Source organism: Enhydra lutris, unplaced genomic scaffold (genome assembly GCF_002288905.1).
Source record: "Enhydra lutris kenyoni isolate GAN:26980312 unplaced genomic scaffold, ASM228890v2 scaffoldscaffold33, whole genome shotgun sequence".
Taxonomy (NCBI): Eukaryota; Metazoa; Chordata; class Mammalia; order Carnivora; family Mustelidae; genus Enhydra; species Enhydra lutris.
Genome location: NW_019154117.1, coordinates 3,284,264 through 3,297,613, shown reverse-complemented (window position 1 = coordinate 3,297,613; position 13,350 = coordinate 3,284,264). Strand labels below are relative to the sequence as shown.

At 62.3% G+C, this 13,350-nt stretch overlaps 1 protein-coding gene across 3 annotated transcripts in view; it reads left to right on the top strand.

Annotated features, from left to right (window-relative positions):
- Positions 1-10,041, top strand: part of LOC111153547 (PHD finger protein 2) — a 68,349-nt gene extending 58,308 nt beyond the window's left edge. Inside the window, exons 17-22 of one of the 3 annotated variants that reach the window (XM_022512628.1) lie at positions 133-293; positions 4,791-5,065; positions 6,255-6,350; positions 6,734-6,843; positions 7,208-7,577; positions 8,202-10,041. In XM_022512628.1, the coding sequence (XP_022368336.1) occupies positions 133-293; positions 4,791-5,065; positions 6,255-6,350; positions 6,734-6,843; positions 7,208-7,577; positions 8,202-8,290 (1,101 nt within the window). In that variant the 3' untranslated portion in view covers positions 8,291-10,041. Of the gene's footprint in view, positions 1-126; positions 294-4,790; positions 5,066-6,254; positions 6,844-7,207; positions 7,578-8,201 lie in introns of those variants that run through there. The other 2 variants (XM_022512626.1, XM_022512629.1) reach the window with 2 other exon arrangements.
- Positions 10,042-13,350: the final 3,309 nt, after the last annotated feature.

The following is a 13,350-nucleotide window of genomic DNA, read 5'->3' as shown; positions in this document are numbered from 1 at the left end:
CCAGCCCTGCCCGCGGTGCTCAGTACAAGGGCTAGCTCCTCACAGACTCGGAGAAACGTCTTTTTATGGCCAAAGGGAAATAGTAGCTCTCCCCCAAACTGCCTCTGACCCGTGGCTTCATCCCAGCAGCAGAGTGACGACTCCTCTGACGAGGGCTCGCTGCACATCGACACAGACACCAAGCCCGCCCGCAACGCCAAAGTGAAGAAGGAGGGCGTGGGCTCGGCGGCGGGCATCCTGGACCTGCTACAGGCCAGCGAGGAGGTCGGAGCACTTGAGTACAACCCCAACAGGTGTGCAGAGGGCCCGGGCCATGTGCAAGGTGGGGTGTGGTGGTTGTGGCAGTGGGCGTGAGGGGGCAACCTGGGCCCCCTCCAGAGTCAGGGCAGCCAGAGCAGGACTCTGCCCCAGCAGGGGTGGTGCCCGACCGCCAGGGTGATGAGTGGGGGCTGGGTCCACTGGCCCCCAGAGTCTGTGGAGCTCCTGGATGTGTAGATGGGGGGAGCCTGAGAGACGTCTGTAGGGGCTGCCCTCCCTGGGAGTCTGTGGAGGAGCAGGGCTGGGCTCTGGTCAAGGGCCCTGTGTCTCTGCGACCCAAGGCGTCAGAGACCTCACCTGCAGGGAGGGAGATGGTCGCCTCCGAGCTTGGGGACAGAAGAGCCTAGAGGTGGGGCTGGATCTGCTGGGTTCCCAGGTGACCACACCCAAGCCGCCTTGGGAGCCGCCTCACTGCAGCTGGGGAGGCCCAGGTGGCAGGGTCCCTCCAGCCCAGTCCTGCCCAGCCCAGGCCGCTGATGGGAGAGAAATGGAGGACCCCTCCGCATGTTGTTGGATGAAGGGCCTCTGCTCGTTTCTGTGGTGATGGTCCCGGTTGAAGACTCTCCATCTAGTTAAACTTGGTTTTTAAGCTTTGTGGTCAGTTTTTTTTACAGGGGATTTTCACAAGTACCACAGACATAACTGAGGGGTCAGGGCGTCCCCAACAGGGGACCTCTACTGCCCTGCTCGTCCTTGGGACAGCAGCAACTCCCACGCAGGACAGCTGGGTCAAGGGCACGCTGCCAGAAGGCGGCCCAGGCAGGACCAGAATCCCCTGTCTGCCTGATGACGGACCCCGGGGGTGGGGACTCCAGAAGGCCCCCGTGCTGGGCAGTGACATCAGGCAGGGGTGACCTGCCTGAGGAAGGTGGGGCTCACGCGGCCTGCGTGGTGCTCGGCCCCCTCGATCTGCCTCCAAACCTGGGTCCAGAATTGAGGTCCCAGAGCTACACAAGCTGGCAAGTAGGCCGCACCCCTTGCCGGCATCAGACACACTGGAGCCCAGGGAAGCGGATTAGGCCGTGTTGGGAAGGGCTTCTGCTGGTGAAACAGCTGGCCTTCTTTTGGGAATGTCTGTGGTGTGCGCCAGGCTGGGTTCCCAGACAGCCAGAGACACCTTCTCCCTGGGGGCGCAGCAGGGGGCTGGGGGTGTTGGCAGCCCTTCTGGTGGCCCTCTTGAGTGTGCGCTCCCGCTCAGTGCCCAGGGGTTTCTGTCCATGTGCAGACATGGGACCCTCTCGGTCAGACGTGCTATGCCAGGACCCTGGCCTGAGGCCCCTGTGCTGGGGGCAGTCGGCCTGTGACCCCCTTTCTAGGAGCGGCCCTGTGGCATGGGCTCAGCCCCAGGGAGGAGGGTGGCCAGCGTGTGGGTGTGCTGCTCACAGCTTTGCAGACATGCACATGTGCCCTCACACCCGCCCGCGTTGTGTGCACACGTGCCTGCCAGGTCCACCCCCTGCTGCCTGCCGCGGGCAGTTCCTCTCCCCAATCTCCCGTTTGGAGAGCAGGTCAGTTTTTGATGGTCCGCTTGCTCTGTTTTAAGTTTTCGCTGTTGTGAAAAAAAACAGCTGAAAAAAAAAATGGAGGGAAATATGTTAATTTCTTGTGGATGGTTTGTGGAGTGTTTACTGCTGGGGGTGAGGGGAGAGGATTTTGGTATGATAATTGGAGGATTAAGAGATTATTTTCCATGTGTGTTGCTTCGACTTTGCCCCTTGATTTGCCGGCCCATGTGGATAGACCGGCGGCCCATGCCACGTGCGGCCCTGGGCTCCACTGGCCTCCTCTCGGGGGTAGCGGAGCTGGGCTGGGACCACGCCGGCTCCGGGGGGACGCTCATAGTGGGTGTCCTGGCCCCCTGCCCTCCTGTCCCTGTGGGAAGCCTGGTGTCTTCCCAGCCTTGGTGGGGCCACATCCATGCCCGAGAGCCAAGCGTCGTGGGTGCTGGGCCAGCTGGGGGCTCCTGCTGTTTCCGTGCAGGTCGGCGGTCTGGTGCAGCAATGAGACGCTGTGTGTCCCTGGTCGGACCTGGACAGCCCTTTGGCCGCGCAGCTTGGTCGGGGCAGGCAGCATCACGGGGGTGGGGCAGAGGGGCCAGGAGCTCCCGACTCCGCAAGGGGTCTGCCCAGACTGATTTTCCCACTCTTCTGGCTTTGGAACTGCAGTCCTATTTGGTTCCAGTAGAAACCAGAACACTGTGGTCCATTGTGTCTGGGATGGGACCTGGGGAGGTGGTGTTTGTGGAGGGCTGCCTGTGGGCGGAGACCAGAGTCCTTGGCCTGGACGCCAGGTATGACTGGCAGGACAGCTTCTGTCCCAGTTTGCTTCACGGGGCCCCCAGGACCTGGGGGGACACTCTGTGTTTGTGCTCCCCGGGGGCCAACTCAGTCTCCCCCAGCCCTCCAGCCCCAGGCTTGGGAAGCTCTCATTTCTGAGTGGGGACACATGGCCCCTTTCATTTTAACAGTCTTAACTAAACATGCATCCAGCACTTGGTGGTGGGGGTTGGGGGCCGTGGTGTGAGAGCCGATGAGATGTACATGTTGCAGAACCCCCCCAGAAGGGTCTGTGTGCACTGACACTTTGGGTATTGCTTTGGGGTCACAGTAGCCCTGCAAGTTGGTTGATCCCCTGGGGGGGGCACATGGGGCAGGCAGGGTGGGGGGGTTGCTGGAGGTCAGACATAGGATGGGGCCCTGCAGTTGCTCCCTGGGCCTTTTGGGTCTGTGATGGGGAGGAGGCCTAAGCCGGCCTATGGGTCCCTCACCCCATATCTGGCTCCTGCTCCTGTCTCCTGGGGGTCCAGGGAGTGGAAGGAGGGTCTGCTTAGGAGTGCCCAATGCAGTGGTTTGGTTGGGGGCCCTGCAGGCCAGGATGGGCTGTCCTATTCCCAGTGGCCCACAGGCTGGGGTGATAGGCAAGGACAAGGGCCAGAAATGGCCCCCGAGGGGAGCTCCCTGCTGGGCCAGGGCTACTGGGAGCTTCCTGGGCTGAGCTGAGGAGGTCCCCTGAGGAGGCCCAGAAGGATCCCATGGGAGGGTCCACTGGACTGAGAAGGAGAGTGAAGCTTCTGGAGGAGCCCAGGCCTGGGCTTGGAGAGCTCTCTCCATCTAGCCATATCCAGGACCCTGCTGTGCACGGGGGTGGCGAGGGAGCCTGCCTCTCCTTCCCAGAGCCCAGGCCAGCAGAGAGTACGGGGCCAGGTGGTGGCACAGCCTCACTGGGTCCTGGAGGGAGGGGAGCTGGTATAGCTGGGAGGAGATGGGGGGGAAGTGGGGTGGGCAAAGGGGCATGGCAGGGCACTGGGGGCAGTGGCACCTGGAGCCAGAGGACAGTGGGTGCTGGGGTCAGGTCAGCACAAGGTGGCATTGGGAAAGGATCTGAGCTATTGTGTGGCCATCAGGTAAAGAATAGGTGGGAGAGAGTAGTTGTGATCAGAGACAGGAATGGACATCCCTCTCACTCTGCCCCCTTCCTCTCCCTCACATCTCCTTATGTCCCCTTTGCACGCCCTTCTCTGTCCCTGTAGAGTGTGGGGGCAGAGAGCTGGCCTTTTCTAAGTGGGAATCATAAACTACCACTATGTTGTACCCCAAGCTCTCTTCTGGCCACTTGGTGGGAGGGTACGTGGGCTGTGGGCCTGGATGGAGTGCTGTGGGCTATGGGATGTGGGTTGTGAGCTGAGTACTGTGGGCCGTGGACTGAGTGCTATGGGTCGTGGGTTTGTGGGCAGAGTATGTGTGCCATGGACTGAGAGCCATGAGCTGTGGGCTGAGTGCCTTAGGCTATATGCGGTGAATGCCGTGGGCTCTGGGCTGAGTGTTGTGGGCTCTGGGCTGAGTGCTATGGGCCATGGGCTGTGGGCTAAGTGGCATGGGTTGTGGGCTGTAGGCTGAGTGCTGTGGGGCATGGGCTATGGGCTGAGTACTGTGGGCTGTGGGCTGAGTGCCGTGAGCCATGGGCTGTGGCCCGAGTGCCATGGGCTGTGGGCTGAGTGCTATGGGCCATGGGCTGTGAGCTGAATGCCATGGGCCGTGAGCTGCGGGCTGAGCCATGGGGTATGGGCTGTGGGCTGAGTGCCGTGGGCCGTGGCCTGAGTGCCATGGGCCGTGGGCTGAGTGCTATGGGCCATGGGCTGTGGGCTGAATGCTGTGGGCCATGGGCTGTGGGCTGGGCCATGGGGTATGGGCCATGGGCCATAGGCTGAGTGCTGTGGGCTAAGTGCCGTGGGCTGTGGGCCGAGTGCTGTGAGCTGTGGGCCGAGTGCCGTGGGCTGTGGGCCAAGTTCCGTGGGCCATCATGGGCTGAGTGCTGTGGGCCAAGTGCCGTGGGCCATGGGCTAAGGGCTGTGGGTTGTGGGCCTAGTGCCGTGGGCCATGGGCTGAGTGCTGTGGGCTGTGGGCTGAGTGCCGTGGGCCGTGGGCTGAGTGCCGTGGGCCGTGGGCTGAGTGCCTATCTCTCTGTGCCTCCAGCCAGCCCCCAGCCTCCCCCAGCACGCAGGAAGCCATTCAGGGAATGCTGTCCATGGCCAACCTGCAGGCCTCTGACTCCTGCCTGCAGACCACATGGGGCGCCGGCCAGGCCAAGGGCAGCTCACTGGTGGCCCATGGTGCCCGGAAGAATGGGGGTGGCGGCAAGAGTGCAGGCAAGCGGCTGCTGAAGCGAGCGGCCAAGAACAGCGTGGACCTGGACGATTATGAAGAGGAGCAGGACCACCTAGACGCCTGCTTCAAGGACTCGGACTACGGTGAGCCCTGTGGGGGTGTGGGCCCCCCTGGGGGCCTCTCCACGGTGCCGCTGGGGCTCGTCCTTGTGCCGACCCCTGGCCATTCTTTAGGACATGGAGAAGTCGGCCTGAGGAAGCAAGTAACTCGGTGGAGGGCGTGCCGTAGTCACTACCCAGAAGGAGATCCGCCCCGGCCCCGGCCCCGGCCCCGGGTCTCCCCGTCCACGTGCATCGGGTCCTGGGTGCAGGCAGTCCTTCACGGGCTCTTCACGGCCCCACACGTGCCCATGTCCACTGCCGGTAGACGCCTGGTGGCTTCCTCCTCTTGGCCACTGTGGACACTGCTGCTGTGAATGCGGGTGCAGGGGTCATTGTGTGCCCATGGCCGTGGTGCCCCCGGGCAGGGACCTGGGAGGGTGCGTGCTGGGTTGAGGGTCCATTCCCATGTTGCCTTCTGAGGACCAGCCCAGCCATCCCCCACATGACCATATACTCACAGACACGTTGAGACCCCATCTGCCCTGCGTGTCTCTGTGTGGATAGCAACACCGAGGCCCAGAGTGGCCCACATCTGAGGGGGGGCAGAACAGGGACCCTGAGGGGCATGACCCTTCACGCCCCACCCCAGTCCTCCGGGCCCCGCACATGCAGGGCTCAGGAATGCGCACCTGCCTGCGTGTTCGGCCTGCCCCTCGGGGATGTGTAGGGTGCCCCTGGGCCAGCGATATGCTGGCCCCGGTGGTGCAGGATCTGCCTTTGGTGTGGTCCTGATGCCCTGTGCTCACACTCCTGCCCCTGGAGCGCCCTCTTAAGGAGAGGCTGGCCCGGCCCCAGCTGGTGGACAGACAGCAGGGAGCCTCTTTTCTAGCCTGCTGGGTGGGGGGGCAGGCCCTGGGTGCGAGGACACAGCTATAGTGGAGGCACCTGGGAGTCGCCCAGGGCTCCTGGATGGGGCTCCGTCATCGGAGACTCGCTGGGACAGCGGCCTCCGATGGACTTGGGATGTTTTCTTCTCTGACAGCTGCAGAGAAGGAAGCACAGGGGACACTGCAGCCAGGCTGGGGCGGGACCTGTGGGGGCTGCCAGGGCCTCTTGTCTGACCAATCCCTGCCCTCCCTGGGGCTGCCTGTGCCTGTGCGTGTGGTCTACCTGAAGCCCCCATCCCCCAGTGGCACTGCCGGCTCAGGCCTTTCTCCCCCTGCCCCCCTAGTTTACCCCTCCCTGGAGTCTGATGAGGACAGTCCGGTCTTCAAGTCCCGGTCCAAGCGGAGGAAAGGCTCTGACGATGCTCCCTACAGTCCCACAGGTAGTGCCGGGGGCTGGGCAGCGCATCCCCTGCCCATCCCTCTGGCTTGAGAGCTGTGAGCCCCCTGGCACTGTGAGGGGCGCTGGTGGGGCTGGCTGCCTGCGGGAGCCTGACCGGGGCTCTGAGGAGGCCAGCCCTTCACCTAGTTCGTCCCATCTTTGCACCTGGCTGGGTCATGGCAGCCTGTGGGGTGGAGGTCTGGTCCACTGTCTGTGTGACCCCCTGCCTGTTCTCCCGTCTTGCTGGCATGGGGGCCCTTCCCACTGGGGCTCATGTTGACCCTCCCCGTGACTCAGGGACAGACTGGGGCAGGGTCAAGGAGGCTGGGGGGTGTTTCAGGGGATGGGTGGCCGCTCCAGGCAGGGTGGTGGTCTCTCCCACAGCGAGGGTCGGCCCGTCGGTGCCAAGGCAGGACAGGCCTGTGCGTGAGGGCACCAGAGTAGCCTCCATCGAGACCGGGCTGGCAGCTGCCGCCGCCAAGCTGTCCCAGCAGGTGAGGAGGGGCCCTGCCTGGGCTCAGGCTCCCCAGATGCCTCTGCTCCTTCCAGCCCTATGGCCAGCCCGCCCAGGCTGGGAGCTGTCACAGGGTTGGGGACGTCTGAGTACTGCTGAGCCCTGGCAGTGGGCAGCTGGGGAGGTGGGAGCTGGCAGTGGGTCCCCCGGCAGCTCTGAGTCTGTTGGGGGTGTGAGGGGGTGAGGGGCAGAGAACACGTCCCCTTGTGCAGGGGCATGCTGGTCTGCACACAGGCCCCGGCGCTTCTCTGGGGTTTGCGGTGAGTGGGCGTGGGCCTATCCCTTTTTGCCACTGGGGACTAGCTCTTTGGCGTCTGAAGTTGGCTCCTATGCTTCCTTCAAAGGAGGAGCAGAAGAGCAGGAAGAAAAAGAACACCAAAAGGAAGCCGGCTCCCAACACCCCCTCCCCCTCGGCCTTGGCCTCCACCACGTCGGCCTCCACCACATCAGCCTCCACCACGTCGGCCTCCACCACCCCGGCCTCCACCACCCCGGCCTCCACCAGCACGGCCAGCAGCCAGGCCTCACAGGAGGGCAGCTCGCCCGAGCCCCCGCCCGAGGCACACAGCAGCAGCCTGGCGGATCACGAGTACACCGCAGCCGGAGCCTTCTCAGGGGCCCAGGCTGGCCGTGCCTCCCAGCCCATGGCCCCAGGGGTCTTCCTCACACAGAGGCGGCCCTCTGCGTCCTCCCCCAACAACACCGCTGCCAAAGGTACCGCGCCTGCGCGCCCTGAGCAGCCCTGCTCTCGGTCAGCACTGCAGGGACCGCGGCCTGCTCTGTCCCACCGTGGCCCTGGGTCCGTAGCCATGTGCTTGGCCCGTGTGGGGAAGAAATGGTCCCTCTCAAGACCCAAGAGCTACGGTCCCTCATGGGACAGAGGCCGGGCTGGTGGCCTCGGCGCTGGAGCCTGGCTTGGAGTTGGGGTGCGGTTAGCTGTTTGCCGAGGGTTCTCTGGGCGGGGCGTGAGGGGATCCAGGCTCCCCTACGCGATTTGGCAGTGGGACTGCCGACTAGGTCCCTTGGATCATCACTCTCCCCAGGCCCCTGATCTGCCTGCATTCTGGACATAAGACCCAGCTGGCCACGGACACGAGGAGCATGGCTCCTGCTGCCAGGTGGGAGGATGGGCCTCACTCTGGAGTGATGCTGTCCCCTGTACCTGTCAGTGCAGCCTCAGGCAGGGCACTCTGCCGGCCACTGGTGGTTCTGCAGGGTCTGGAGTAGCCGGGGCTCAGGTCTCAAGAGGTCCATCTTCCGGAGACAACGGGGGTCTAGTAGGGGCTCCTCTGGTCTCTCGCTCACCTGGCATTTTCCCGTCTCCTTCCCTGCCTACAGGAAAACGTACAAAGAAGGGCATGGCCACCGCCAAGCAGAGGCTTGGGAAAATTTTGAAAATTCATCGGAACGGAAAACTGCTCCTTTAAAGTTTGGAAAGCCAGGATCCTTCCGCTCCGCTCAGGACCCCCGGAGCCCCGCTAGAACATCAGCCCCCAGGAGGGTGGCCGCGCTGCCTCACCCTGGGGAGGGCCTGGCCCCCTCCCGGCCACCACTCCCCCCATACGAGCATCTGTTGCTTCAGCAGGCGGAGCTCACCGATGTGGACAGACATCCTTTCTCAAGTTGCTTAGAGTGACCAGTTCCCGAAACTCAGCCCTGCCCGTTTGAGGACCATTCCAGTTTCAGGAGAGCCTCCAGGCACCCCTGACTGTGGGTGTGATCGCAGGGCTTCGGCAGCTCTGCTGGGAGCACGAGTCCTTTGAGGAAGGAGGAGTGAGCCAAAGCTCACCAGGCCCAGAGTCTGAGCTGGCCACAGGCTGGTAGCCTCCAGAGGCTTAAAAAAGGCAAAGAACACTAGAGAGGAAGAGGAGGAGAAAGTGGGGTCTTATGTGCCCCCCTACTCTTCCCGAGTGATTCTCAGACAGTCCAGAGAGCGTGAGGCCGGGCCAGGAGAGGGGATTCTGTGCTCCCCGGCCGGTGGCCGGCGGGCCGGATGGTGGGTGTCGTGCCCCGAATGGCCAGGGCCTTTCTTGGGATGCTGGGGCCGGCAGCAGGGTCAGTGTGTTAGTGGCTGGGGGCGCCGTGATGGGGTCCCCCTGGAAGGGTCAGGCCCAGCCACGACGTGGGGCCTAGGGGCCCAGGCTAAGCCATGAGGGTGGGCCCCCGCTGCCCCACTGGCTACACTCCGAGAAGCACTTCTCAGCTGAGACACCCCGCCTGGCGGGGCGGATGGCGGCGGGGCGGCCCGAGGACGCGGGGCCCGGCACGTCTGTCTGTCATCTGTCCGTGTTTGGTGTCGAGTCCCTGGGTGGACCCTGGACCGAATGTCCGCCCGTCAACACAGAGGGGCTGGAGTTGTTTCTCAGGCAATCCTGTATTTTAATTTTAGATCTATCTCCTGAAGCATATTTTTCATAGAATGTAGCGTGTAAATAGCTTTTTCAATAACTTCTTTTTTATAAGAGTAAAAGTATCTTTAGGAATTTCTTTCTAGAGAGTCCGTCATTAACATTTATACGAGTTTTTTGCCGAGTATGATGAACACTTGGTTTTTGCCTTCCTTCTTTCTGTTTACTGTTCCTGTTGGTGTTACTTTTTTCTTTTAGGAACTAAGGTATTGCCTGAAAAACAAGTGGGTGTGTGTGGAGCCTTCTGTCTGTCTTTGCAGCAGCAGCCGTGCGCGAGACCCGCTCCAGACGCGACGGGAGAGGGCTCTTCGACTCGGACACCAGCTCTTTCTTTCCTTCTCGTTGGCGAAGGGGGTGGGGATGCAGTTATTTTACTTAGCACCTTGTGAAGTGTTTCTGTGTTTTGTGATGCTGTAATTTATTAATGTTTGTAGCTTTTTATATTTGTACATTTCTTATGAGCTTTGTTTATACGCCTGTCCCCAGGGGCCGTGTCCGCGAGGCCCGGCCCCGAGGCTGGCTGGAGAGCTCGCCGGGCGCTGGCTGCGCTCACTGTGCCGTCCTGGCGTCCGCGAGGCTTCCTTTCCCGTCCTTGTTGAACATTTATATAATCTAACCCGGCCATCCAGCTGTTCTCTCTCTTTTATTTTTTAAAGTTTATTATTATTATTATTTGGCAACATGTACATTTCTAACAAAGTTTACCGTGGCTATTAAAGTGTTTTATTTCCCAATTCATATTACTCTTGTATCGAGTCCCTAAGGTCTAAGGCAGCTTAGATCAAAGTTTTAAAAGAGTAAAAATATTTCAGGTTTTGTACAGAACCCTGTCTGTGTCATTCCTGCTCATCGGCCAGCGGCGGCTCCCATGGTGGGGGTGGCGGGAGGGAGCCCCAGGGGCTGGGGCCGCAGGCCCAGAGCAGGACGCGTGGGCCAGCCATCCCCTCGGAAAGCGTGCTCTGCCCTGCACCCCAAAGCTGCAGCTCCTGGCACCAGCCTGCAGGAGCCGCCAGAAGAGCCCGTGGGGATAGGCAGCCTTTAGAGGCCTGGCATCTATCCATCGGGAGCCTCCAGAGGCACAGCTGAGAGCATGGGGGCGGGGGGGCAGGGCAGAATTCATTATGTACCATGTGTTACGAAATACAGAACTGTAGCACCTGGTGCCCTCCTCGCCTCTTCTGTCTGAGCTTTGGTTCCCTCCATCCTGCTGGGTGTCCAGGCAGATATCCTCTATCCCACACTGTGGCTGAGCACCTCCAGGACCTCAAGGGAGCTCAGGGTGGGTCAGGGTTGGGCTCCAGGCACCCATCCTCCTCCCTGGAAGGGGCTACGCCTCTGTTGGACATCTCAGACATCTCTGGGCCCTTGAACGTGGCATTCTCCCCAAATACCTGACCCCGCAGTTCCCTCTGCTGGATCCCACATGAAGTGGCGGCCTCTGCACACTCCCCGCCTGGCCGCTCATCCTGCTTGCGGCTCCCTCTTCCCGGCCCATTTGTGCGGCTATTAGGACTGGACCTTCAAAGGTCGTCTGGGATCTGGGTTCTGAGGCCCAGGGCCCAGGGAGAGGCTCCCAGGGGCCACCCAGCATCCTCTGTGCCCCAGGCCCCATCCCGGGCTGCCCTTGGGGAACCCTGTTGCTGGGTGCCTGGGCCTTGCCCTCTGCCCTCACCAGGGCCCCGGGTGCCTGTGTGAGGTCCCCACAAGGTCCCTGGCTGGGTGTGTCTGAGCACAGACCCCTGGCCTGCATCTCTGGGTGTGCCTGTGCCGGGATAGCGGGGGCTGGGTGCTGCTCTGGCCTCCAGGGGTCTTCTCCCTTCTCCGTAGGTGGCTGATAGCCCCAGACAATAAACTGGGAGGGGGGTACCGAGCGAGCTCCCAGCACAGCCTGCAGACCTGCTCCTCACCCAAAAGCCAACCCTCCTAGCAGGCAGGCTGGGGGGTCTGGCCAGCCCGTCCACAGGGCCCCCAGGGACCCCGCTGAGTCCGTTCGTACAGAGGGCCTGGCTCTCTGGCCACCAGGCCTCCTTCCAGATTTCACCACTGGCCTCCGGGGCTTTCTGACGCGGGCGCACACTCGCAGGCCACAGCGGCTGGAGGTCAGAGGTCCCACCCCCAGAGCCGTGGCTCTGACACAGCAAGTGCGTGCGTGCGCGGGCAGGTGCGTGCGTGCGGGTCACCGCGAGGTTGGGCGGGTCCTCTCGCTCCTCTAGAGCCTCGCGTGCAGCCGCGCTCACCGACGTTCTGACGCGAGGCCCCGGCCCGCCATTTCCCAGCGGCCTGGCGGAAGCGCGGCCAGCGCAAGCGGAGCACGGGCCCGGGGAGCCCCCCGCCCCAAGCAGGACCGTCCTGGACAGAGCCGCCTGACAGCCGTGGACTTTGCAAGGGCAAACACGAAGTTGCGCGCCAGCCGTCCGAGCCGTCGGAGCTGTTTGTTGCTGCAGTGGGCCTGGTCCGTCCGGTGGCACAGGGGCCGTGTCGCGCGCCCCGTGCCTCCGGTAAATACGCACACTGCTCCCCAACTCGGCTTTCAGAGTTCAGCTGCGCTCCGTGGGCGCAAACCCCTGCTGCGTGCCCGGCGCTGTGCTGAGAACCTTCTGGAGCCATCATCGAGGCCCACAAGAAGCCCATTTTACTGAGGAGGTCACCGAGCTCAGAGGAGGGGCCCGCTGCCCCGCCTGGAGCAGAGCCCAGGTCTTGTCAGCGCCCGGACCTGCTCACCCACCAGGTAAGAAAGGGCTTCTGAGAGGTTTCCTGGAGCGCCCGCGGCGGAGGGTGGGGGGAAGAAAATGTCGTTAGCAACATGAGCAAAGGCCCCAAGGCAGGAGACGTTCCAGTGGGACTCCCGCCCTCACCCAGGGCTCCTCTCCCCTGGGAGTCGTGTCCATGCAGGCGGGACCTCAGCACTGGGGGCAACTTGGTCTGCTTTGCACCACTGCCTCCCTGGGTGCCTGGAGCCTGGGGAGGAGCCAGTCCCAAAATGAGCAGGAAAGAAGGGTCCCCCTTGGTGCCTTGGGGAAATACCGAGAGTGACCACGAGGGGGCAGGGGAGGGCCGGGAACCAACCTCCGCGGGCGATGGATGCGGGAGCTCGGTTAGCTCTGGTGTGCGAGGGGCAGGGAGTGGAGTTGGCGCTGGGGCTCCTGGCCTAGGGGACAGCCCCCTCTCCAGAGAAGTGAGTGGTCAGCGCGCTGCAGGGCAGGCAAAGGGGGAAGCACGGTCCCGTCGGTGTTGTCCTAAACTGCGTAAGCGGCCAGTGCGCCAGGGCCTGTGCCAGCACCAGCCATGTATTGGTGGGCTCACACTTGCAACTGTCCTCTATGGAAGGTCCTAGCACTGTCTTTATCTTACGGTGGGGAAACTGAGGCACGCAGTCTCGCAGCTGGTGGAGCTGGGATTCAGGTCTAGGCAGGACAGTTCCTGGGTCCTGGGGGAGGAGCTGTGCCAGGGCAGAGAGAAGGGGGCTGCTGTGCAAAGGCCCTGAGGTTGGGGCAAGGTGGGGTGCCATGTGATGACGGCTGGAGCAGGGGGCCTCAAAGTTGGGCAAGGCAGCACGGCCAGGCCATGCTGTGGCACCTGGAGCTTGTAAAGGGTACTGGTGCCATCCCCTCGCTTGGCTTTCCCCTCCACCATGAGGGTCTCTAGTTCTGAAGGCTACACAAGGATCTTCAAGCCTGCCTCCCCCTCTGGGCCCCACCCATCCCACTCTGCACAGCCCTGACTAAAGAGCCCTCTTTGCAGATAGGGAGACTGAGGCGGATCCTTTGCAGGAAGTCTCTGTCCTCCTTAGGTGTACGAAGGAGAATCAAGAGGGCAACCTTTCCAGGGTTTAAAAAAGGATGCTACTGGCATAAAAATCCAGGCAGGTTCCCAGTCCTGTGAAAACAAGTCTGCGTGACAATAATTCCCAGTGATAACAGTGGTGTAAGATTCCTATCAAATACCATACTGCCAGTGTGGCTGCCATTCCTGAGCGCCTACTGTGTGCTGGGCAGAGTGCTTCAAGCTTTCCCACTGCTAATCACTTACCACTGTGCCTCCTCCTCAACATATTGATGGGAGGCTTGGACTATGGGGCT